The following is a 21566-nucleotide window of genomic DNA, read 5'->3' on the forward strand; positions in this document are numbered from 1 at the left end:
AATCAGCCAAAGACCTCAGAAACAAAATTGTAGACCTCCACAAGTTGGTTTATTCTTGGGAACAATTTCCAAACGCCTGAAGGTACCACGTTCATCTGTATAAACAATAGTACGCAAGTATAAACACCATGGGACCACACGGCCGTCATACCGCTCAGGAAGGAGACGTGTTCTGTCTCCTAGAGATGAACGTACTTTGGTGCGAAAAGTGCAAATCAATTCCAGAACAGCAGTCACTCTGTCTGCCGTATTCTCTCTCTTTGCTCTTGTTTACCTTATTAGGATGCCGGTGGGCGGAACCGGTGGTACCGGGACAGAGTCAATGTGCGGGGGCACCGGTTAGTCGAGGTAATTGAGGTAATATGTAGAGGTATGTAGGTGTAGTTAATAAAGTGACTATGCATTGATGATAACAGAGAGAAGAAGCAGCAGCGGGGGGGGGGGCAATGAAATAGTGGTAGCCATTTGATTAGCAGTTCAGGAGTAGACTCCAAGGAACTTGAAGCTCTCAACCTGCTCCACTACAGCCCCATCGATGAGAATGGGGGCGTGCTCTGTCCTCCTTTTCCTGTAGTCCACAATCATCTCCTTAGTCTTGATTACGTTGAGGGAGAGGTTTTTGTACTGGCACCACATGGTCAGGTCTCTGACCTCGTCCTTATAGGCTGTCTCATCGTTGTTGGTGATTAGACCTACCACTGTTGTCATCTGCAAACTGAGTGATGGTGTTGGAGTCGTGCCTGGCCATGCAGTCATGAGTGAACGGGGAGTATAGGAGGGGACGGAGCACGCACCCCTGAGGGGCCCCCGTGTTGAGGATCCATGTGGCAGATGTGTTGTTACCTACCCTTACCACCCGGGGAGGCCCGTCAGGAAGTCCATGGTCCAGTTGCAGAGGGAGGTGTTTAGTCCCAGGATCACTAGCTTAGTGATGAGCTTAATGGGCACTATGGTGTTGAACGCTGAGCTGTAGTCAATGATCAGCATTCTCACATAGGTCTACCTTTTGTCCAGGTGTGAAAGGGCAGTGTGGAGTGCAATAGAGATTGCATCATCTGTGTATCTGTCGGTGCGGTATGCAAATTGGAGTGGGTCTAGGGTTTCTGGGATAATGGTGTTGATGTGAGCCATGACCAGCCTTTCAAAGCACTTCATGGCTACAGACTTGAGTGCTTCGGTTCGGTTAGGCAGGTTCTTGTTCTTTGGCACAGGGACCGTGGTGGTCTGCTTGAAACATGTTGGTATTACAGACTGGGTCAGGGAGAGGTTGAAAATGTCAGTGAAGACAGTTGCCAGTTGGTCAGCGCATGCTCGGAGTACACGTCCTGGTAATCCGTCTGGCCCTGCTTCTTTGTGACTGTTGACCTGTTTAAAGGTCTTGCTCACATTGGCTGCTGAGAGCGTGATCAAATAGTCGTCAGGAACAGTTGATGCTCTCATGCATGTTTCAGTGTTACTTGCCCCGACGCGAGCAAGTTATTTAGCTCGTCTGGTAGGCTCGTGTCACTGGGCAGCTCTTGGCCGGGTTTCTCTTTGTAGTCTGTAATAGTTAGCAAGCCCTGTCACATCCGTCGAGCATTGGAGCTGGAGTAGTACGACTCGATCTTGGTCCTGTATTGACGCTTTGCCTGTTTGATGGTTTGTGTGAGGGCATTGCGGGATTTCTTCTAAGCTTCCAGGTTAGAGTCCTGCTTCTTGAAAGCTTGTGCGAATGTTACCTGTAATCCATGGCTTCTGGTTGGGGTATGTTCGTACAGTCACTGTGGGGACGACGTCCTCTGCACTTATTGATAAAGCCAGTGACTGATATGGTGTACCCCATCGGAAATATCCCGGAGACATATTCCAGTCTGAGCTAGCAAAACAGTCCTGTAGCTTAGCATCTGCTTCATCTGACCACTTTTTTTATAGACCGAGTCACTGGTGCTTCCTGCTTTAATTTCTGCTTGTAAGCAGGAATCGGGAGGATAGAATTATGGTCAGATTTGCCAAACGGAGGGCGAGGGAGAGCTTTGTACGCGTCTCTGTGTGTGGAGTAAAGGTGGTCTAGAGTTGTTTTTTTCCCCCACTGGTTGCACATTTAACATGCTGATAGAAATTTGGTAAAACAAATTTAAGTTTCCCTGCATTAAAGTCCCTCGGCTACTGAGAGCGCGCCTCTGGGTGAGCGTTTTCTGACTGTGGTGGTATGTAAACAGCTACAAAGAATACAGACGAAAACTCTCTCTGTAGAGTTGAGTTACAGACCCATCCTGCCCTGCCTATCTAAGGTCTTCGAAAGCCAAGTCAACAAACAGGTCACTGACCATCTCGAATACCACCGTACCTTCTCTGCTGTGCAATCTGGTTTCCGAGCCGGTCACGGGTGCACCTCAGCCACGCTCAAGGGACTAAACGATATCATAACCGCCATCGATAAAAGACAGTACTGTGCAGCCGTCTTCATCGACCTTGCCAAGGCTTTCGACTCTGTCAATCACCATATTCTTATCGGCAGACTCAGTAGCCTCGGTTTTTCGGATGACTGCCTTGCCTGGTTCACCAATTACTTTGCAGACAGAGTTCAGTGTGTCAAATCGGAGGGCATGCTGTCCGGTCCTCTGGCAGTCTCTATGGGGGTGCCACAGGGTTCAATCCTCGGGCCGACTCTTTTCTCTGTATATATCAATGATGTTGCTCTTGCTGCGGGCGATTCCCTGATCCACCTCTACGCAGACGACACCATTCTATATACTTCCGGCCCGTCCTTGGACACTGTGCTATCTAACCTCCAAACGAGCTTCAATGCCATACAACACTCCTTCCGTGGCCTCCAACTGCTCTTAAACGCTAGTAAAACCAAATGCATGCTTTTCAACTGTTCGCTGCCTGCACCCGCACGCCTGACCAGCATCACCACCCTGGATGGTTCTGACCTTGAATATGTGGACATCTATAAGTACCTAGGTGTCTGGCTAGACTGTAAACTCTCCTTCCAGACTCATATCAAACATCTCCAATCGAAAATCAAATCAAGAATCGGCTTTCTATTCTGCAACAAAGCCTCCTTCACTCACGCCGCCAAACTTACCCTAGTAAAACTGACTATCCTACCGATCCTCGACTTCGGCGATGTCATCTACAAAATTGCTTCCAACACTCTACTCAGCAAACTGGATGCAGTTTATCACAGTGCCATCCGTTTTGTCACTAAAGCACCTCATACCACCCACCACTGCGACTTGTCTGCTCTAGTCGGCTGGCCCTCGCTACATATTCGTCGCCAGACCCACTGGCTCCAGGTCATCTACAAGTCCATGCTAGGTAAAGCTCCGCCTTATCTCAGTTCATTGGTCACGATGGCAACACCCATCCGTAGCACGTGCTCCAGCAGGTGTATCTCACTGATCATCCCTAAAGCCAACACCTCATTTGGCCGCCTTTCGTTCCAGTTCTCTGCTGCCTGTGACTGGAACGAATTGCAAAAATCGCTGAAGTTGGAGACTTTTATCTCCCTCACCAACTTCAAACATCTGCTATCTGAGCAGTTAACCGATCGCTGCAGCTGTACATAGTCTATCGGTAAATAGCCCACCCATTTTTACCTACCTCATCCCCATACTGTTTTTATTTATTTACTTTTCTGCTCTTTTGCACACCAATATCTCTACCTGTACATGACCATCTGATCATTTATAACTCTAGTGTTATTAATCTGCAAAATTGTAATTATTCGCCTACCTCCTCATGCCTTTTGGACACAATGTATATAGACTCCCCTTTTTTTTATTTTTCTACTGTGTTATTGACTTGTTAATTGTTTACTCCATGTGTAACTTTGTGTTGTCTGTTCACACTGCTATGCTTTATCTTGGCCAGGTCGCAGTTGCAAATGAGAACTTGTTCTCAACTAGCCTACCTGGTTAAATAAAGGTGAAATAAAAAATAAAATAAAATAAAGGTAGTGTGGTCTACAGCTTATCATGAGATACTCAACCTCGGGCAAGCAAAACCTTGAGACTTCCTTAGATATCGTGCACCAGCTGTTGTTTACATAAATGCATAGGCCCCCGCCCCGTGTCTTACCGGAGGCTGCTGTTCTGTCCTGGCGATATAACCTGCATGTATGTTCTTAATGTCGTCTTTCAGCCACGACTTGGTAGGATAAACAGGCTTTCAGTTCGTCCCTTTTATTTTCCAGCGATTTAACATTAGCTAGCATGACGGAAGGCAAGGGCAGATTAGCCACTCGTTGCCTGATCTTCACAAGGCACCCTGATCTCTTTCCGCGAAATCTCCGTTTCCTTCTCCAGCGAATCACGGGGATCTGGGCCTGGTTGGGTGTCTGTAGTATCTCCCTCCCGTCCGGCTCATTGAAGGAAAACTCTTTGTCTAGTTTGAGGTGAGTAACCGCTGTTCTGATGTCCAGAAGCTCTTTTCGGTCACAAGAGACGGTAGCAGCAACATTATGTACAAAACAAGTTACGAACAACGAGAAAAAACAAACAGAAAAGCATGTTTGGAGCCGATAAGACGGCAGACTCCAGCACCATCATTCTGCTATCCACAATGCATCACTGTATCAGATTGAGTCAATGACATACGTCGATGACATAATTGAATCGATGACATACGTCCTGCTGTTAATAGAAGCCCTCTGACAGAGCAGAGGAGACACACTGGAGGATTAGAGATGGCATGTTATATGACCCTGTATAGAGACGAGAGTGAGTGTGTGTAGTGGTGCCATTGAGATGTGCCGGCTGTCATTGTCAAGGTGGCGTTAAGTTACGATGGACACACACACACACACACACATACGGTGCCTGAACAGGGGCCGCTAAGGTCAATGAGAACCAGGCAACCAATCATATCCAACCGTCCAAAGCACTTACGTGCTGGAGGGATGGCAACAGCCAATAAGATCCAACAGCTCAAAGTACTACAGGCTGGGAGGGATGGTAACAGCCAATCAGATCCATTGGGAATATAGTGACTCGCTCTGATTGGGAGAGGGACTCTGCGAATCAGATGGTGTGTTTTAAAAGTAATAGCGATGGACAATGTTAGGGCTGGTTCATATGCAACAACTCTGATGGATGGTCATTTAGAGGTGGGGAGATGCTCATGTTACATATCACCTTAAATGACTTGACTGATGCACAGCCTAGCTAATGTAAGAATACCAATCAAATACTCGACACTAAGCAGCTCGACACTAAGCAGGCCGACACTAAGCAGGCCAACACTAAGACCTCTAAGCAGCTTGGCACTAAGCAGGCCGACACTAAGCAGGCCGACACTAAGCAGGCCGACACTAAGCAGGCCGACACTAAGACCTCTAAGCAGCTTGGCACTAAGCAGGCCGACACTAAGCAGGCCGACACTAAGCAGGCCGACACTAAGCAGGCCGAGACTAAGACCTCTAAGCAGCTCGACACTAAGCAGGTCGACATTAAGCAGGACCAACACTAAGACCTCTTAGCAGCTCTACACTAAGCAGGCCGACACTAAGCAGGCCAACACTAAGACCTCTAAGCAGCTCGACACTAAGCAGGCCGACACTAAGCAGGCCAACACTAAGACCTCGAAGCAGCTCGACACTAAGCAGGTCGACATTAAGCAGGCCAACACTAAGACCTCGAAGCAGCTCGACACTAAGCAGGTCGACATTAAGCAGGACCAACACTAAGACCTCTAAGCAGCTCGACACTAAGCAGGTCGACATTAAGCAGGACCAACACTAAGACCTCTAAGCAGCTCGGCACTAAGCAGGTCGACATTAAGCAGGCCAACACTAAGACCTCTAAGCAGCTCGACACTAAGCAGGTCGACATTAAGCAGGACCAACACTAAGACCTCTAAGCAGCTCGGCACTAAGCAGGTCGACATTAAGCAGGCCAACACTAAGACCTCTAAGCAGCTCGACACTAAGCAGGCCGACACTAAGCAGGCCGACACTAAGACCTCTAAGCAGCTCGGCACTAAGCAGGTCGACATTAAGCAGGCCAACACTAAGACCTCTAAGCAGCTCGACACTAAGCAGGTCGACATTAAGCAGGACCAACACTAAGACCTCTAAGCAGCTCGGCACTAAGCAGGTCGACATTAAGCAGGCCAACACTAAGACCTCTAAGCAGCTCGACACTAAGCAGGTCGACATTAAGCAGGACCAACACTAAGACCTCTAAGCAGCTCGACACTAAGCAGGCCGACACTAAGCAGGCCAACACTAAGACCTCGAAGCAGCTCGACACTAAGCAGGTCGACATTAAGCAGGCCAACACTAAGACCTCTAAGCAGCTCGACACTAAGCAGGTCGACATTAAGCAGGACCAACACTAAGACCTCTAAGCAGCTCGACACTAAGCAGGCCGACACTAAGCAGGCCAACACTAAGACCTCTAAGCAGCTCGACACTAAGCAGGCCGACACTAAGCAGGCCAACACTAAGACCTCTAAGCAGCTCGACACTAAGCAGGCCGACACTAAGCAGGCCAACACTAAGACCTCTAAGCAGCTCGACACTAAGCAGGTCGACATTAAGCAGGCCAACACTAAGACCTCTAAGCAGCTCGACACTAAGCAGGTCGACATTAAGCAGGACCAACACTAAGACCTCTAAGCAGCTCGACACTAAGCAGGTCGACATTAAGCAGGACCAACACTAAGACCTCTAAGCAGCTCGACACTAAGCATGCCGACACTAAGCAGGCCGACACTAAGACCTCTAAGCAGCTCGACACTAAGCAGGTCGACATTAAGCAGGCCAACACTAAGACCTCTAAGCAGCTCGACACTAAGCAGGTCGACATTAAGCAGGACCAACACTAAGACCTCTAAGCAGCTCGACACTAAGCAGGCCGACACTAAGCAGGCCAACACTAAGACCTCTAAGCAGCTCGACACTAAGCAGGCCGACACTAAGCAGGCCAACACTAAGACCTCTAAGCAGCTCGACACTAAGCAGGCCGACACTAAGCAGGCCAACACTAAGACCTCGAAGCAGCTCGACACTAAGCAGGTCGACATTAAGCAGGCCAACACTAAGACCTCTAAGCAGCTCGACACTAAGCAGGTCGACATTAAGCAGGACCAACACTAAGACCTCTAAGCAGCTCGACACTAAGCAGGCCGACACTAAGCAGGCCAACACTAAGACCTCTAAGCAGCTCGACACTAAGCAGGCCGACACTAAGCAGGCCAACACTAAGACCTCTAAGCAGCTCGGCACTAAGCAGGCCGACACTAAGCAGGCCGACACTAAGCAGGCCGACACTAAGCAGGTCGACATTAAGCAGGCCAACACTAAGACCTCTAAGCAGCTCGACACTAAGCAGGCCAACACTAAGCAGGCCAACACTAAGACCTCTTAGCAGCTCGACACTAAGCAGGCCGACACTAAGCAGGCCAACACTAAGACCTCTAAGCAGCTTGGCACTAAGCAGGCCGACACTAAGCAGCTCGACACTAAGCAGCTCGACACTAAGCAACTCGACACTAAGCAGGCCGACACTAAGCAGGCCAACACTAAGACCTCTAAGCAGCTTGGCACTAAGCAGGCCGACACTAAGCAGGCCGACACTAAGCAGGCCGACACTAAGCAGGCCGAGACTAAGCAGCTCGACACTAAGCAACTCGACACTAAGCAGGCCAACTCTATGCAGGCCGACACCATGCAGGCCGACACCAAGCAGGCCGACACCAAGCAGGCCGACACCATGCAGGCCGACACCAAGCAGGCCGACACCAAGCAGGCCGACTCCAAGCAGGCCGACACCAAGCAGGCCGACACCAAGCAGGCCGACGCCAGGAACACCAAGCAGGCCGATGCCAGGAACACCAAGCAGGCCGTCTCCAGGAACCCCAAGCAGGCCGTCTCCAGGAACACCAAGCAGGCCGTCTCCAGGAACCCCAAGCAGGCCGTCTCCAGGAACACCAAGCAGGCCGTCTCCAGGAACATCAAGCAGGCCGTCTCCAGGAACACCAAGCAGGCCGTCTCCAGGAACACCAAGCAGGCCGTCTCCAGGAACACCAAGCAGGCCGTCTCCAGGAACCCCAAGCAGGCCGTCTCCAGGAACACCAAGCAGGCCGTCTCCAGGAACCCCAAGCAGGCCGTCTCCAGGAACCCCAAGCAGGCCGTCTCCAGGAACCCCAAGCAGGCCGTCTCCAGGAACCCCAAGCAGGCCGTCTCCAGGAACACCAAGCAGGCCGTCTCCAGGAACACCAAGAGCAGCACGAGGACATGTGGAGACCCCGAGAGCAGCACTAGGACATGCGGTGTCCCCGAGAGCAGCACTAAGACATGTAAAGACACCCTCATGGCAATCTTCACAACTCCATAGCTTCATGCCATGTTGTTGTGGATCAGTGTCTTGTCACTCACAGTCCACACAATGATCCTGGCTTGGTCCTAATTGACACCGTAATCCTTACGTAGCACTATGAGTCCTGGGCAGAAGTAATTCACTATATAGGGTGTCACAAGGGATGCAGATGAGGCTCCTGACTCTGGGATGAGGCTCCTGACTCTGGGATGAGGCTCCTGACTCTGCGATGAGGCTCCTGACTCTGGGATGAGGCTCCTGACTCTGGGATGAGGCTCCTGACTCTGGGATGAGGCTCCTGACTCTGCGATGAGGCTCCTGACTCTGGGATGAGGCTCCTGACTCTGCGATGAGGCTCCTGACTCTGGGATGAGGCTCCTGACTCTGGGATGAGGCTCCTGACTCTGCGATAATGTCTGTCCTCGTTCACTGGTGGCATATTCAAAGCCATCAAGCTGTTTAAAGAACTGTTTGTCCCCTTCACAGTAATGCAATTCTCTCTGTCTTTCTCTCTGTCTCCTTCTCTGCCTCTCTCAATTCAATTCAATAGACTAAATTACTTACATTGTCAAAGTAAAAAAATACATTTTTACAAAAATGGTGTGACCAACAGCAGTAATACTGGGATTACCATTATCAGCAACTACAAAAACAATATTAATAATGAGAATAATAATACATTAAAGCAATAGTAGTAGACCAGTCTCAACCTGACTGAGAAGACACATGACATGGTAGTAGACCCGTCTCAACCTGACTGAGAAGACACATGACCTGGTAGTAGACCCGTCTCAACCTGACTGAGAAGACGCCTGACCTGGTAGTCGACCAGTCTCAACCTGACTGAGAAGACACATGACATGGTAGTAGACCAGTCTCAACCTGACTGAGAAGACACATGACCTGGTAGTTGACCAGTCTCAACCTGACTGAGAAGACACATGACCTGGTAGTAGACCCGTCTCAACCTGACTGAGAAGACACATGACCTGGTAGTAGACCAGTCTCAACCTGACTGAGAAGACGCATGACCTGGTAGTAGACCCGTCTCAACCTGACTGAGAAGACGCCTGACCTGGTAGTCGACCAGTCTCAACCTGACTGAGAAGACACATGACATGGTAGTAGACCAGTCTCAACCTGACTGAGAAGACACGTGACCTGGTAGTCGACCAGTCTCAACCTGACTGAGAAGACACATGACATGGTAGTCGACCAGTCTCAACCTGACTGAGAAGACACATGACCTGGTAGTAGACCAGTCTCAACCTGACTGAGAAGACACATGACGTGGTAGAAGACTAGTCTGAACCTGACTGAGAAGACACATGACCTGGTAGTCGACCAGTCTCAACCTGACTGAGAAGACACATGACCTGGTAGTAGACCAGTCTCAACCTGACTGAGAAGACACATGACCTGGTAGTCGACCAGTCTCAACCTGACTGAGAAGACACATGACCTGGTAGTTGACCAGTCTCAACCTGACTGAGAAGACGCATGACCTGGTAGTAGACCAGTCTGAACCTGACTGAGAAGACACATGACCTGGTAGTAGACCAGTCTGAACCTGACTGAGAAGACACATGACCTGGTAGTAGACCAGTCTCAACCTGACTGAGAAGACACATGACCTGGTAGTAGACCAGTCTCAACCTGACTGAGAAGACACATGACCTGGTATGAAAGACAACTAAATGGGAAATATTATTGACATTACATTGTAATGTCCTTCTGGTTGTGGCAGGAGGACACATATTTGGCTTTTCACCCAATAAATAATATTTTATAGTTACACCCCTCATAGCCTGGTTCCTCTCTAGGTTTCTTCCTAGGTTCTGGCCTTTCTAGGGAGTTTTTCCTAGCGACCGTGCTTCTACACCTGCATTGCTTGCTGTTTGGGGTTTCAGGCTGGGTTTCTGTACAGCACTTTGTGACATCAGCTGATGAAAGAAGGGCTTTATAAATACATTTGATTTGCTAGTTTCAAATTCTTTGTACTGAATGATAATTTGGGGAAATAAATATTCTCTTAGGTCTACCTCTCCCCTGGAGCAGAGTGAGCACAGCCTGTCTCTCTGGGCAGCTAGGCTTTATTTCTCTCTCTCTCTCTCTCTCTGCCCCTCTCTCTCTGCCTCTCTCTGCCCCCCCTCTCTCTCGCTCTCTCTTTCTTCCCCACTCTCTCTCTGCCCCCCCCCCCTCTCTCTGCCCCCCCCTCTCTCTGCCCCCCCCCCCTCTCTCTGCCCCCCCTCTCTCTCGCTGTCTCTTTCTTCCCCACTCTCTCTCTACCCCTCTCTCTCTCTGCCCCCCCCCTCTCTCTGCCCCCCCCCTCTCTCTGCCCCCCCTCTCTCTCGCTGTCTCTTTCTTCCCCACTCTCTCTCTGCCCGTCTCTCTCTCTGCCCCCCCCCCCCTCTCTCTGCCCCCCCCCCCCTCTTTCTGCATCTCTCTGCCCCTCTCTCTCTCTGCCCCCCCCTCTCTCTGCCCCCCCCCCTCTCTCTGCCCCTCTCTCTCTCTGCCCCTCTCTCTTTCTGCATCTCTCTGCCCCCCCCTCTCTCTCCCCCCCCCCTCTCTCTGCCCCCCCCCTCTCTCTGCCCCCCCCCCTCTCTCTGCCCCCCCCCCCCCTCTCTCTTTCTGCATCTCTCTGCCTCTCCACAGCTTTGATTTCACTTATTGCTGCAACACAGACCCTGCTGTCATTAGGCTTAAGTAGGCCAATGCAATCCAGCAGGGAGATTGGTGCTAGCTAGAGCAACGGGTAACTCCTCCCTTTTGACATGTGCTGGCTGGCACTACGCTAGGCTAACGCTAGCTGAGCCAATCTTATGGTACTGCTGTTCTGTGCTGTTCATTCTTATGTAATGGTTGAGAACAGAACACAGTGTGCTGTGGCCGTTACCATGGTTAACTGTGGCTCGGAGTTTAACACAACACACTGTACTGCACCGGTCTGGCCGTCTGGCTGTTGCTCTCCCTCACTTGTTTCTCCCTAGCTCTTGCTCTAGCTGTCTTGCACCCCCCCCCCCCCCCCCCCCCCTCTCTCTATCCCTCTCCCTCTGTCTAGTACCTAACTGACCTGTCTGGTAGGACTGAACCAGAGAATCTACTGCGGTCGCTGGCTGAACAATTGTATGGAGAGGAGAGACATCAGTATACATCGCTGTGAATAATTTTCCCCTTTTTCAAATGTTCTCTATTTTTTTTGCATATTTCTGATACTGAATGTTATCGAATATTGGCTGAAGATCTGACGTGCTTCTACACCTGCATTGCTTCCTGTTTGTGGTTTCAGGCTGGGTTTCTGTACAGCACTTTGAGATATCAGCTGATGTACGAAGGGGCTATATATAAATACATTTGATTTGATTTGATAAAGGGAATCTGAGTGAACAAAATAACACAACGATGACTTATTTCATTTACTTCATAAACTAAGTTATGCAACACCCACAATGCCCTTGTGTGAAAAAGTAAATTGCCTCCTTAACACTCGGTGACTGGTTATGCCACTTTTAGCTGCAATGACTCCAACCAAACACCACTTCCTGTTATTAATCACTCTCTCACGTCGCTGCGGAGGAATTTCGCCCCTCTCTTTTCCATACGGAACTGCTTTAACTCAGCAATATTTGTGGGTTTTTTTAAGCATAAACTGCTCTTTTCAAGTCCCACCACAACGTCTCAATTGGGATTATGTCTGGACTTTGAAAACACAAGACAACGTGAAAATGTTTAAAAAGCAACACATTTGAAGTTTTGGAATGGCCTAGTCAAAGTCCAGACCTAATTCCCAATTGAGATGATGTGGCAGAACTTAAAATGAGTATGTTGTGCTTGAAAACCCACAAATCAAGTCAAATCAAATTGTATTGGTCACATACACATGGTTAGCAGATGTTAATGCGAGTGTAGCGAAATGCTTGTGCTTCTAGATCCAACAGTGCAGTAATATCTAACAAGTCATCTAACATTTCCACAACAACTACCTAATACACACAATCTAGTAAAGGAATGAGATGAGAATATATAAGTATAAATATGTGGATGAGCAGTGACAGAGTGGCTGAGATGCAGTAGATAGTAAAGAATAGCATACAGTATGAGATATGTAAACATTTCTTAGTGTCATTATGTCGCTGAGTTAAAGCAGCCCTGCATAGAAGGACAGGAAGCCTAGTGGTTAGAGCGTTGGGCCAGTAACCAGCTGGAAGCCTAGTGGTTAGAGTGTTGGGCCAGTAACCAGCAGGTAGCCTAGTGGTTAGAGCGTTGGGCCAGTAACCAGCAGGAAGCCTAGTGGTTAGAGCGTTGGGCCAGTAACCAGCAGGAAGCCTAGTGGTTAGAGCGTTGGGCCAGTAACCAGCAGGAACCCTAGTGGTTAGAGCGTTGGGTCAGTAACCAGCAGGAAGCCTAGTGGTTAGAGCGTTGGGCCAGTAACCAGCAGGAAGCCTAGTGGTTAGAGCGTTGGGTCAGTAACCAGCAGGAAGCCTAGTGGTTAGAGCGTTGGGCCAGTAACCAGCAGGAAGCCTAGTGGTTAGAGTGTTGGGCCAGTAACCAGCAGGAAGCCTAGTGGTTAGAGCGTTGGGCCAGTAACCAGCAGGTAGCCTAGTGGTTAGAGCGTTGGGCCAGTAACCAGCAGGTAGCCTAGTGGTTAGAGCGTTGGGCCAGTAAGCCTAGTGGTTAGAGCGTTGGGCCAGTAACCAGCTGGAAGGCTAGTGGTTAGAGCGTTGGGCCAGTAACCAGCAGGAAGCCTAGTGGTTAGAGCGTTGGGCCAGTAACCAGCAGGAAGCCTATTGGTTAGAGCGTTGGGCCAGTAACCAGCAGGTAGCCTAGTGGTTAGAGCATTGGGCCAGTAACCAGCAGGTAGCCTAGTGGTTAGAGCATTGGGCCAGTAACCAGCTGGAAGCCTAGTGGTTAGAGTGTTGGGCCAGTAACCAGCAGGAAGCCTAGTGGTTAGAGCGTTGGGCCAGTAACCAGCAGGAAGCCTATTGGTTAGAGCGTTGGGCCAGTAACCGGCAGGAAGCCTAGTGGTTAGAGCATTGGGCCAGTAATCGGCAGGTAGCCTAGTGGTTAGAGCGTTGGGTCAGTAATCGGCAGGTAGCCTAGTGGTTAGAGCGTTGGGCCAGTAACCAACAGGAAGGCTAGTGGTTAGAGCGTTGGGCCAGTAACCAGCTGGAAGCCTAGTGGTTAGAGCGTTGGGCCAGTAATCGGCAGGTAGCCTAGTGGTTAGAGCGTTGGGCCAGTAATCGGCAGGTAGCCTAGTGGTTAGAGCATTGGGCCAGTAACCAGCTGGAAGCCTAGTGGTTAGAGCGTTGGGCCAGTAATCGGCAGGTAGCCTAGTGGTTAGAGCGTTGGGCCAGTAATCGGCAGGTAGCCTAGTGGTTAGAGCATTGGGCCAGTAACCAGCAGGTAGCCTAGTGGTTAGAGCATTGGGCCAGTAACCAGCTGGAAGCCTAGTGGTTAGAGTGTTGGGCAAGTAACCAGCAGGAAGCCTAGTGGTTAGAGCGTTGGGCAAGTAACCAGCAGGGAGCCTAGTGGTTAGAGCGTTGGGCCAGTAACCAGCAGGTAGCCTAGTGGTTAGTGCGTTGGGCCAGTAACCAGCAGGTAGCCTAGTGGTTAGAGCGTTGGGCCAGTAACCAGCTGGAAGGCTAGTGGTTAGAGCGTTGGGCCAGTAACCAGCTGGAAGCCTAGTGGTTAGAGTGTTGGGCCAGTAACCAGCAGGAAGCCTAGTGGTTAGAGTGTTGGGCCAGTAACCAGCTGGAAGCCTAGTGATTAGAGCGTTGGGCCAGTAACCAGCAGGTAGCCTAGTGGTTAGAGTGTTGGGCCAGTAACCAGCAGGAAATCTAGTGGTTAGAGCGTTGGGCCAGTAACCAGCAGGAAGCCAATTGGTTAGAGCGTTGGGCCAGTAACCAGCAGGAAGCCTAGTGGTTAGAGCGTTGGGCCAGTAACCAGCTGGAAGCCTAGTGTTTAGAGCGTTGGGCCAGTAATCGGCAGGTAGCCTAGTGGTTAGAGCGTTGGGTCAGTAATCGGCAGGTAGCCTAGTGGTTAGAGCGTTGGGCCAGTAACCAACAGGAAGGCTAGTGGTTAGAGCGTTGGGCCAGTAACGAGCCGGAAGCCTAGTGGTTAGAGCGTTGGGCCAGTAATCGGCAGGTAGCCTAGTGGTTAGAGCGTTGGGTCAGTAATCGGCAGGTAGCCTAGTGGTTAGAGCGTTGGGTCAGTAATCGGCAGGTAGCCTAGTGGTTAGAGCGTTGGGCCAGTAACCAGCAGGAAGGCTAGTGGTTAGAGCGTTGGGCCAGTAACCAGCTGGAAGCCTAGTGGTTAGAGCATTGGGCCAGTAATCGGCAGGTAGCCTAGTGGTTAGAGCGTTGGGCCAGTAACCAGCAGGTAGCCTAGTGGTTAGAGCGTTGGGCCAGTAACCTGCAGGTAGCCTAGTGGTTAGAGCGTTGGGTCAGTAATCGGCAGGTAGCCTAGTGGTTAGAGCGTTGGGCCAGTAACCAGCAGGAAGGCTAGTGGTTAGAGCGTTGGGCCAGTAACCAGCAGGAAGGCTAGTGGTTAGAGCGTTGGGCCAGTAACCAGCTGGAAGCCTAGTGGTTAGAGCGTTGGGCCAGTAATCGGCAGGTAGCCTAGTGGTTAGAGCGTTGGGCCAGTAACCAGCAGGAAGCCAATTGGTTAGAGCGTTTGGCCAGTAACCAGCAGGAAGCCTAGTGGTTAGAGCGTTGGGCCAGTAACCAGCTGGAAGCCTAGTGGTTAGAGCGTTGGGCCAGTAATCGGCAGGTAGCCTAGTGGTTAGAGCGTTGGGTCAGTAATCGGCAGGTAGCCTAGTGGTTAGAGTGTTGGGCCAGTAACCAACAGGAAGGCTAGTGGTTAGAGCGTTGGGCCAGTAACCAGCTGGAAGCCTAGTGGTTAGAGCGTTGGGCCAGTAATCGGCAGGTAGCCTAGTGGTTAGAGCGTTGGGCCAGTAATTGGCAGGTAGCCTAGTGGTTAGAGCGTTGGGCCAGTAACCGGCAGGTAGCCTAGTGGTTAGAGCGTTGGGCCAGTAACCAGCAGGTAGCCTAGTGGTTAGAGCGTTGGGCCAGTAACCAGCAGGTAGCCTAGTGGTTAGAGCGTTGGGCCAGTAACCAGCAGGTAGCCTAGTGGTTAGAGCGTTGGGCCAGTAACCTGCAGGTAGCCTAGTGGTTAGAGCGTTGGGTCAGTAATCGGCAGGTAGCCTAGTGGTTAGAGCGTTGGGCCAGTAACCAGCAGGAAGGCTAGTGGTTAGAGCGTTGGGCCAGTAACCAGCAGGAAGGCTAGTGGTTAGAGCGTTGGGCCAGTAACCAGCTGGAAGCCTAGTGGTTAGAGCGTTGGGCCAGTAATCGGCAGGTAGCCTAGTGGTTAGAGCGTTGGGCCAGTAACCAGCAGGTAGCCTAGTGGTTAGAGCATTGGGCCAGTAACCTGCAGGTAGCCTAGTGGTTAGAGCGTTGGGCCAGTAATCGGCAGGTAGCCTAGTGGTTAGAGCATTGGGCCAGTAACCAGCAGGAAGGCTAGTGGTTAGAGCGTTGGGCCAGTAATCGGCAGGTAGCCTAGTGGTTAGAGCGTTGGGCCAGTAACCAGCAGGAAGCCAATTGGTTAGAGCGTTTGGCCAGTAACCAGCAGGAAGCCTAGTGGTTAGAGCGTTGGGCCAGTAACCAGCTGGAAGCCTAGTGGTTAGAGCGTTGGGCCAGTAACCAACAGGAAGGCTAGTGGTTAGAGCGTTGGGCCAGTAACCAGCTGGAAGCCTAGTGGTTAGAGCGTTGGGCCAGTAATCGGCAGGTAGCCTAGTGGTTAGAGCGTTGGGCCAGTAATTGGCAGGTAGCCTAGTGGTTAGAGCGTTGGGCCAGTAACCGGCAGGTAGCCTAGTGGTTAGAGCGTTGGGCCAGTAACCAGCAGGTAGCCTAGTGGTTAGAGCGTTGGGCCAGTAACCAGCAGGTAGCCTAGTGGTTAGAGCGTTGGGCCAGTAACCAGCAGGTAGCCTAGTGGTTAGAGCGTTGGGCCAGTAACCTGCAGGTAGCCTAGTGGTTAGAGCGTTGGGTCAGTAATCGGCAGGTAGCCTAGTGGTTAGAGCGTTGGGCCAGTAACCAGCAGGAAGGCTAGTGGTTAGAGCGTTGGGCCAGTAACCAGCAGGAAGGCTAGTGGTTAGAGCGTTGGGCCAGTAACCAGCTGGAAGCCTAGTGGTTAGAGCGTTGGGCCAGTAATCGGCAGGTAGCCTAGTGGTTAGAGCGTTGGGCCAGTAACCAGCAGGTAGCCTAGTGGTTAGAGCATTGGGCCAGTAACCTGCAGGTAGCCTAGTGGTTAGAGCGTTGGGCCAGTAATCGGCAGGTAGCCTAGTGGTTAGAGCATTGGGCCAGTAACCAGCAGGAAGGCTAGTGGTTAGAGCGTTGGGCCAGTAACCAGCTGGAAGCCTAGAGGTTAGAGCGTTGGGCCAGTAACCAGCAGGTAGCCTAGTGGTTAGAGCGTTGGGCCAGTAACCAGCAGGTAGCCTAGTGGTTTGAGCGCTAGGCCAGTAACCGAAAGGTTTCTGGATCGAATTGAGCTGACAAGGTAAAAGTCGTTTTGCAGCGGTAATACGACTGGTGGGATGATGGGATGCCAGTGGTGGGATGATGGGATACCAGTGGTGGGATGATGGGATGCTAGTGGTGGGATAATGGGATGCCAGTGTTGGGATGGTGGGATGCCAGTGGTGGGATGATGGAATGCTAGTGGTGGGATGATGGGATGCCAGTAGTGGGATGCCAGTGGTGGGATGCCAGTGGTGGGATGGTGGGATGCCATTGGTGGGATGATGGGATGCCAGTGGTGGGATGGTGGGATGCCAGTGGTGGGATGCCAGTGGCGGGATGCTAGTTGTGGGATGCTAGTGGTGGGATGGTGGGATGCCAGGGGTGGGATGGTGGGATGCCAGTGGTGGGATGGTGGGATGCCAGTGGTGGGATGGTGGGATGCCAGTGGTGGGATGATGGGATGCCAGTGGTGGGATGGTGGGATGCCAGTGTTGGGATGGTGGGATGCCAGTGGTGGGATGATGGGATGCCAGTGGTGGGATGGTGGGATGCCAGTGGTGGGATGCCAGTGGCGGGATGCTAGTTGTGGGATGCTAGTGGTGGGATGGTGGGATGCCAGGGGTGGGATGGTGGGATGCCAGTGGTGGGATGGTGGGTTGCCAGTGGTGGGATGGTGGGATGCCAGTGGTGGGATGATGGGATGCCAGTGGTGGGATGGTGGGATGCCAGTGGTGGGATGATGGGATGCCAGTGGTGGGATGATGGGATGCCAGTGTTGGGATGGTGGGATGGTCTCAGTCAACAAACTGTCTCACTCTCGTCTCGGTCAACAAACTGTCTCACTTTCTTCTCAGTCAACAAACTGTCTCACTCTCGTCTCGGTCAACAAACTGTCTCAGTTTGGAGCTCTCTCACTCCCCCCCCCCCCCGTCTCTTCATCTCTCTTTCCGTCTCGCTCTCTCTCAGCACTCCTTCTCACTCAGCGCTCTCGTTTCAGTCTCTCTGGGGAGAGTGGCACCATTAGAAGGAAATAATTGAATCTGTTTCACCGCTCCACTTTCACTCGTTCCTCCTGCGTTGGATCAACCGGTGTCACCGGCGTTAGAAGGCACATCTGAACGTGTGTGTGTGTGCGTCTGTGTAAACACCTCATAGCCCAACAGCCAGTTCACTTGGTGAGGATATTCCCAAGATTCCCCTACACTTTGGAGCTCAGAGTCAGTCTACCCCCATAATTGATCGCTGGTGTTATCTGTCACTTGTGCAAAGTTGTCTTGCTATATCTCTAAACTCTGTTCTGTTTGTGATACAGTGAATTTGGAAAGTATTCAGACCCCTTGACTTTTTCCACATTTTGTTACGTTACAGCCTTATTCTAAAATGGATAAATTAGTTCAGTTTTTTTCTCATCAATCTGCACACAATACCCCATAATGACAAAGCAAAACAGTTTTTTAGAAATGTTTGCAGATGTATTATAAATAAAAAACTGAAATATCATATTTACATAAGTATTCAGACCCTTTACTCAGTACTTTGTTGAAGCACCTTTGGCAGCGATTACAGCCTGGAGTCTTCTTGGGTATGACACTACAAGCTTGGCAAACCTGTATTTAGGGAGTTTCTCCCATTCTTCTCTGCAGATCCTCTCAAACTCTGCCAGGTTGGATGGGGAGTGTCGCTGCACAGCTATTCTCAGGTCTCTCCAGAGATTTGATAGGGTTCAAGTCAGGGCTCTGGCTGGGCCACTCAAGGACATTCAGAGACTTGTCCCGAAGCCACTCCCGCGTTGTCTTGGCTGTGTGCTTAGGGTGGTTGTCCTGTTGGAAGGTGAACCTTCGCCTCAGTCTGGGGTCCTGAGTGCTCTGGAGCAGGTTTTTTGTCAAGGATCTCTCCGTACTTTTCTCTGTTCATCTTTCCTTCGCTCCTGACTAGTTTCCCAGTCCCTGCCGCTGAAAAACCTCCCCACAGCATGATTCTGCCACCACCATGCTTCACCGTAGGGATGGTGCCAGGTTTCCTCCAGATGTGACGCTTGGCATTCAAGCCAAAAAGTTACATTTTGGTTTCATCAGACCAGACAATCTTGTTTCTCATGGTCTAAGAATCGTTTAAGTGTCTTCTGGCAAAGTCCCAGCTGTGCCGTTTACTGATGAGTGGCTTCTGTCTGGCCACTCTACCATAAAGAACTGATTGGTGGAGTGCCACAGAGCTGGGTGTCCTTCTGGAAGGTTCTCTCATCTCCACAGAGGAACTCTAGAGCTCTTTCAGAGTGACCATCGGGTTCTTTCAGAGTGACCACCTGAGCTCAATTTTGAGTCTCATAGCAAAGGGTCTGAATACTTTTTTCTAACATTTCCTAAAAACATTTGGTCACGTAGAGGGTATTGTGTGTAGATTAATTATACTGTTTAATTTAATTTAAATAATTTTAGAATAAGGCTGTACCTTAACAAAGTGTGGAAGAAGTAAAGGGGTCTGAATACGTTCCGAATGCAAGTCTAAACTCTGTTCTGTGTGAAATAAGTCTAAACGCTGTTCTGTGTGTTCCCTGTAACAGACGCTGATATGCAGTGAGGATGAGTGGCGTTGGTGAAAACCCCTCGAACCCTGCTGCCAGGGCCGAGTCGCGGAAACGCAAGGAATGTTCCTCTGACCTGTTGGGTCCCAGGTAGGAACAGCTGTTTTTACTATGCTAAATCTACTAAACTCTACTCTACTATACTACACTCTACTATACTACACTTTACTATACTACACATTGCTATACTAAACTCTACTATACTAAACTCTACTATACTAAACTCTACTATACTAAACTCTGCTATACTATACTAAACTCTGCTATACTATACTCTACTATATGGAACTCTACTATACGGAACTCTACTATACTGAACTCCACTATGCTGAACTCTACTATACTAAACTCTACTCTACTATACTACACTCTACCATGCTGAACTCTACTAAACTCTACTCTACTATACTAAACTCTACTATGCTGAACTCTACTATACTAAACTCTACTATACTAAACTTTGCTATACTAAACTCTACTATACTAAACTCTACTATACGGAACTCTACTATACAGAACTCCACTATGCTGAACACTACTATACTATACTAAACTCTACTCTACTATACTAAACGCTGCTCTACTATACTAAACGCTACTATACTAAACTCTATTATACTATACTAAACTCTGCTATACTGAACTATACTATACTGAACTCTGCTATACTAAACTCTACTCTACTATACTAAACTCTACTATACTGAACTCTGCTATAGTAAACTCTACTCTTCTAAACTCTACCTGGCAATACTGAACTCTACTATACTTAATTCTGCTATTCTAAACTCTACTCTACTAAACTCTACTAAATGACTATACTATACTAAACTCTACTATTCTAAACTCTGCTATACTGAACTCTACTATACTGAACTCTGCTATACTAAACTCTACTATACAAAACGCTGCTATACTGAACTCTGCTATAGTAAACTCTACTATACTAAACTCTACTCTACTATACTAAACTCTACTCTACTATACTAAGCAATACTCTACTAAACTCTACCTGGCAATACTGAAATATTCTATACTAAACGCTACTCTACTATACTAAACTCTACTATAGTAAACTCTACTTGGCGATACTGAACTATACTATACTAAACTCTACTATACTAAACTCTACTCTACTAAACTCTACCTGGCAATACTGAAATATTATATACTAAACTCTCCTATACTAAACTCTACTAAACTAAACTCTACTATACTAAACTCTGCTATACTGAACTCTACTATACTGACCTCTGCTATACTGAACTCTACTAAACTATACTCTACTAAACTATACTCTACTAAACTCAACCATACTACACTCTACTTGGCAATACTGAACTATACTATACTAAACTCGACTATACTAAACTCTGCTTGGCAATACTGAACTATACCAAACTATACTAAACTCTACTATACTAAGCTCTACTATACTAAACTATACTGTACTAAACTATACTATACTAAACTCTACTATACGAAACTTTACTATAATAAACTCTACTATACTATGCTAAACTATACTATACAAAACTATACTCTGCAATACTAAACTACTATACTAAACTCTACTCTACTATACTGAACTCTACCAAACTCTACTCTACTATACTATACTAAACTCTACTATACCAAACTATACTAAACCATACTATACTAAACTATACTATACTAACCTCTACTATACTATACTAAACTCTACTCAGCTATACTAAACTCTACTATACAAAACTATACTCTACAATACTAACCTACACTCTACTATACTAAACTGTACTATACTAAACTCTACTTGGTAATACTGAACTCTACTATACTAAACTCTACTCTACTATACTGAACTCTACTAAACTATACTATACTAAACTCTGCTTGGCAATACTGAACTCTACTAAACTCTACTTGGCAATACTGAACTCTACTATACTTAAATATACTATACCAAACTCTACTATACTTAACTAAACTAAACTATACTCAACTCTACTCTACTATACTAAACTCTACTATACTACAATATACTATACTAAACACTACTATACTAAGCCCTGCTATACTAAACTCTACTCTACTATACTACTTTACTATGCCAAACTCTACTCTACTTTACTATACTAAACTCGACTATACTATACTAAACTCTACTCTACTATGCTAAACTAT

General features: G+C 48.9%; 1 protein-coding gene across 5 annotated transcripts in view; it reads left to right on the forward strand.

The window, feature by feature from the left end:
* LOC110489533 (nuclear receptor coactivator 2) overlaps positions 1 to 21566 on the forward strand; it is a 188496-nt gene that overhangs the window by 56830 nt on the left and 110100 nt on the right. For all 5 annotated transcript variants that reach the window (XM_090199235.1, XM_090199237.1, XM_090199236.1 and 2 more), the window contains exon 3: positions 19380 to 19490. In XM_090199235.1, the coding sequence (XP_090055361.1) occupies positions 19399 to 19490 (92 nt within the window). In that variant the 5' untranslated portion in view covers positions 19380 to 19398. The remainder of the gene's footprint in view (positions 1 to 19379; positions 19491 to 21566) is intronic.

The sequence above is a fragment of the Oncorhynchus mykiss genome, chromosome 15 (genome assembly GCF_057628025.1).
Source record: "Oncorhynchus mykiss isolate SJ-2025 chromosome 15, ASM5762802v1, whole genome shotgun sequence".
NCBI classification, from domain to species: Eukaryota; Metazoa; Chordata; class Actinopteri; order Salmoniformes; family Salmonidae; genus Oncorhynchus; species Oncorhynchus mykiss.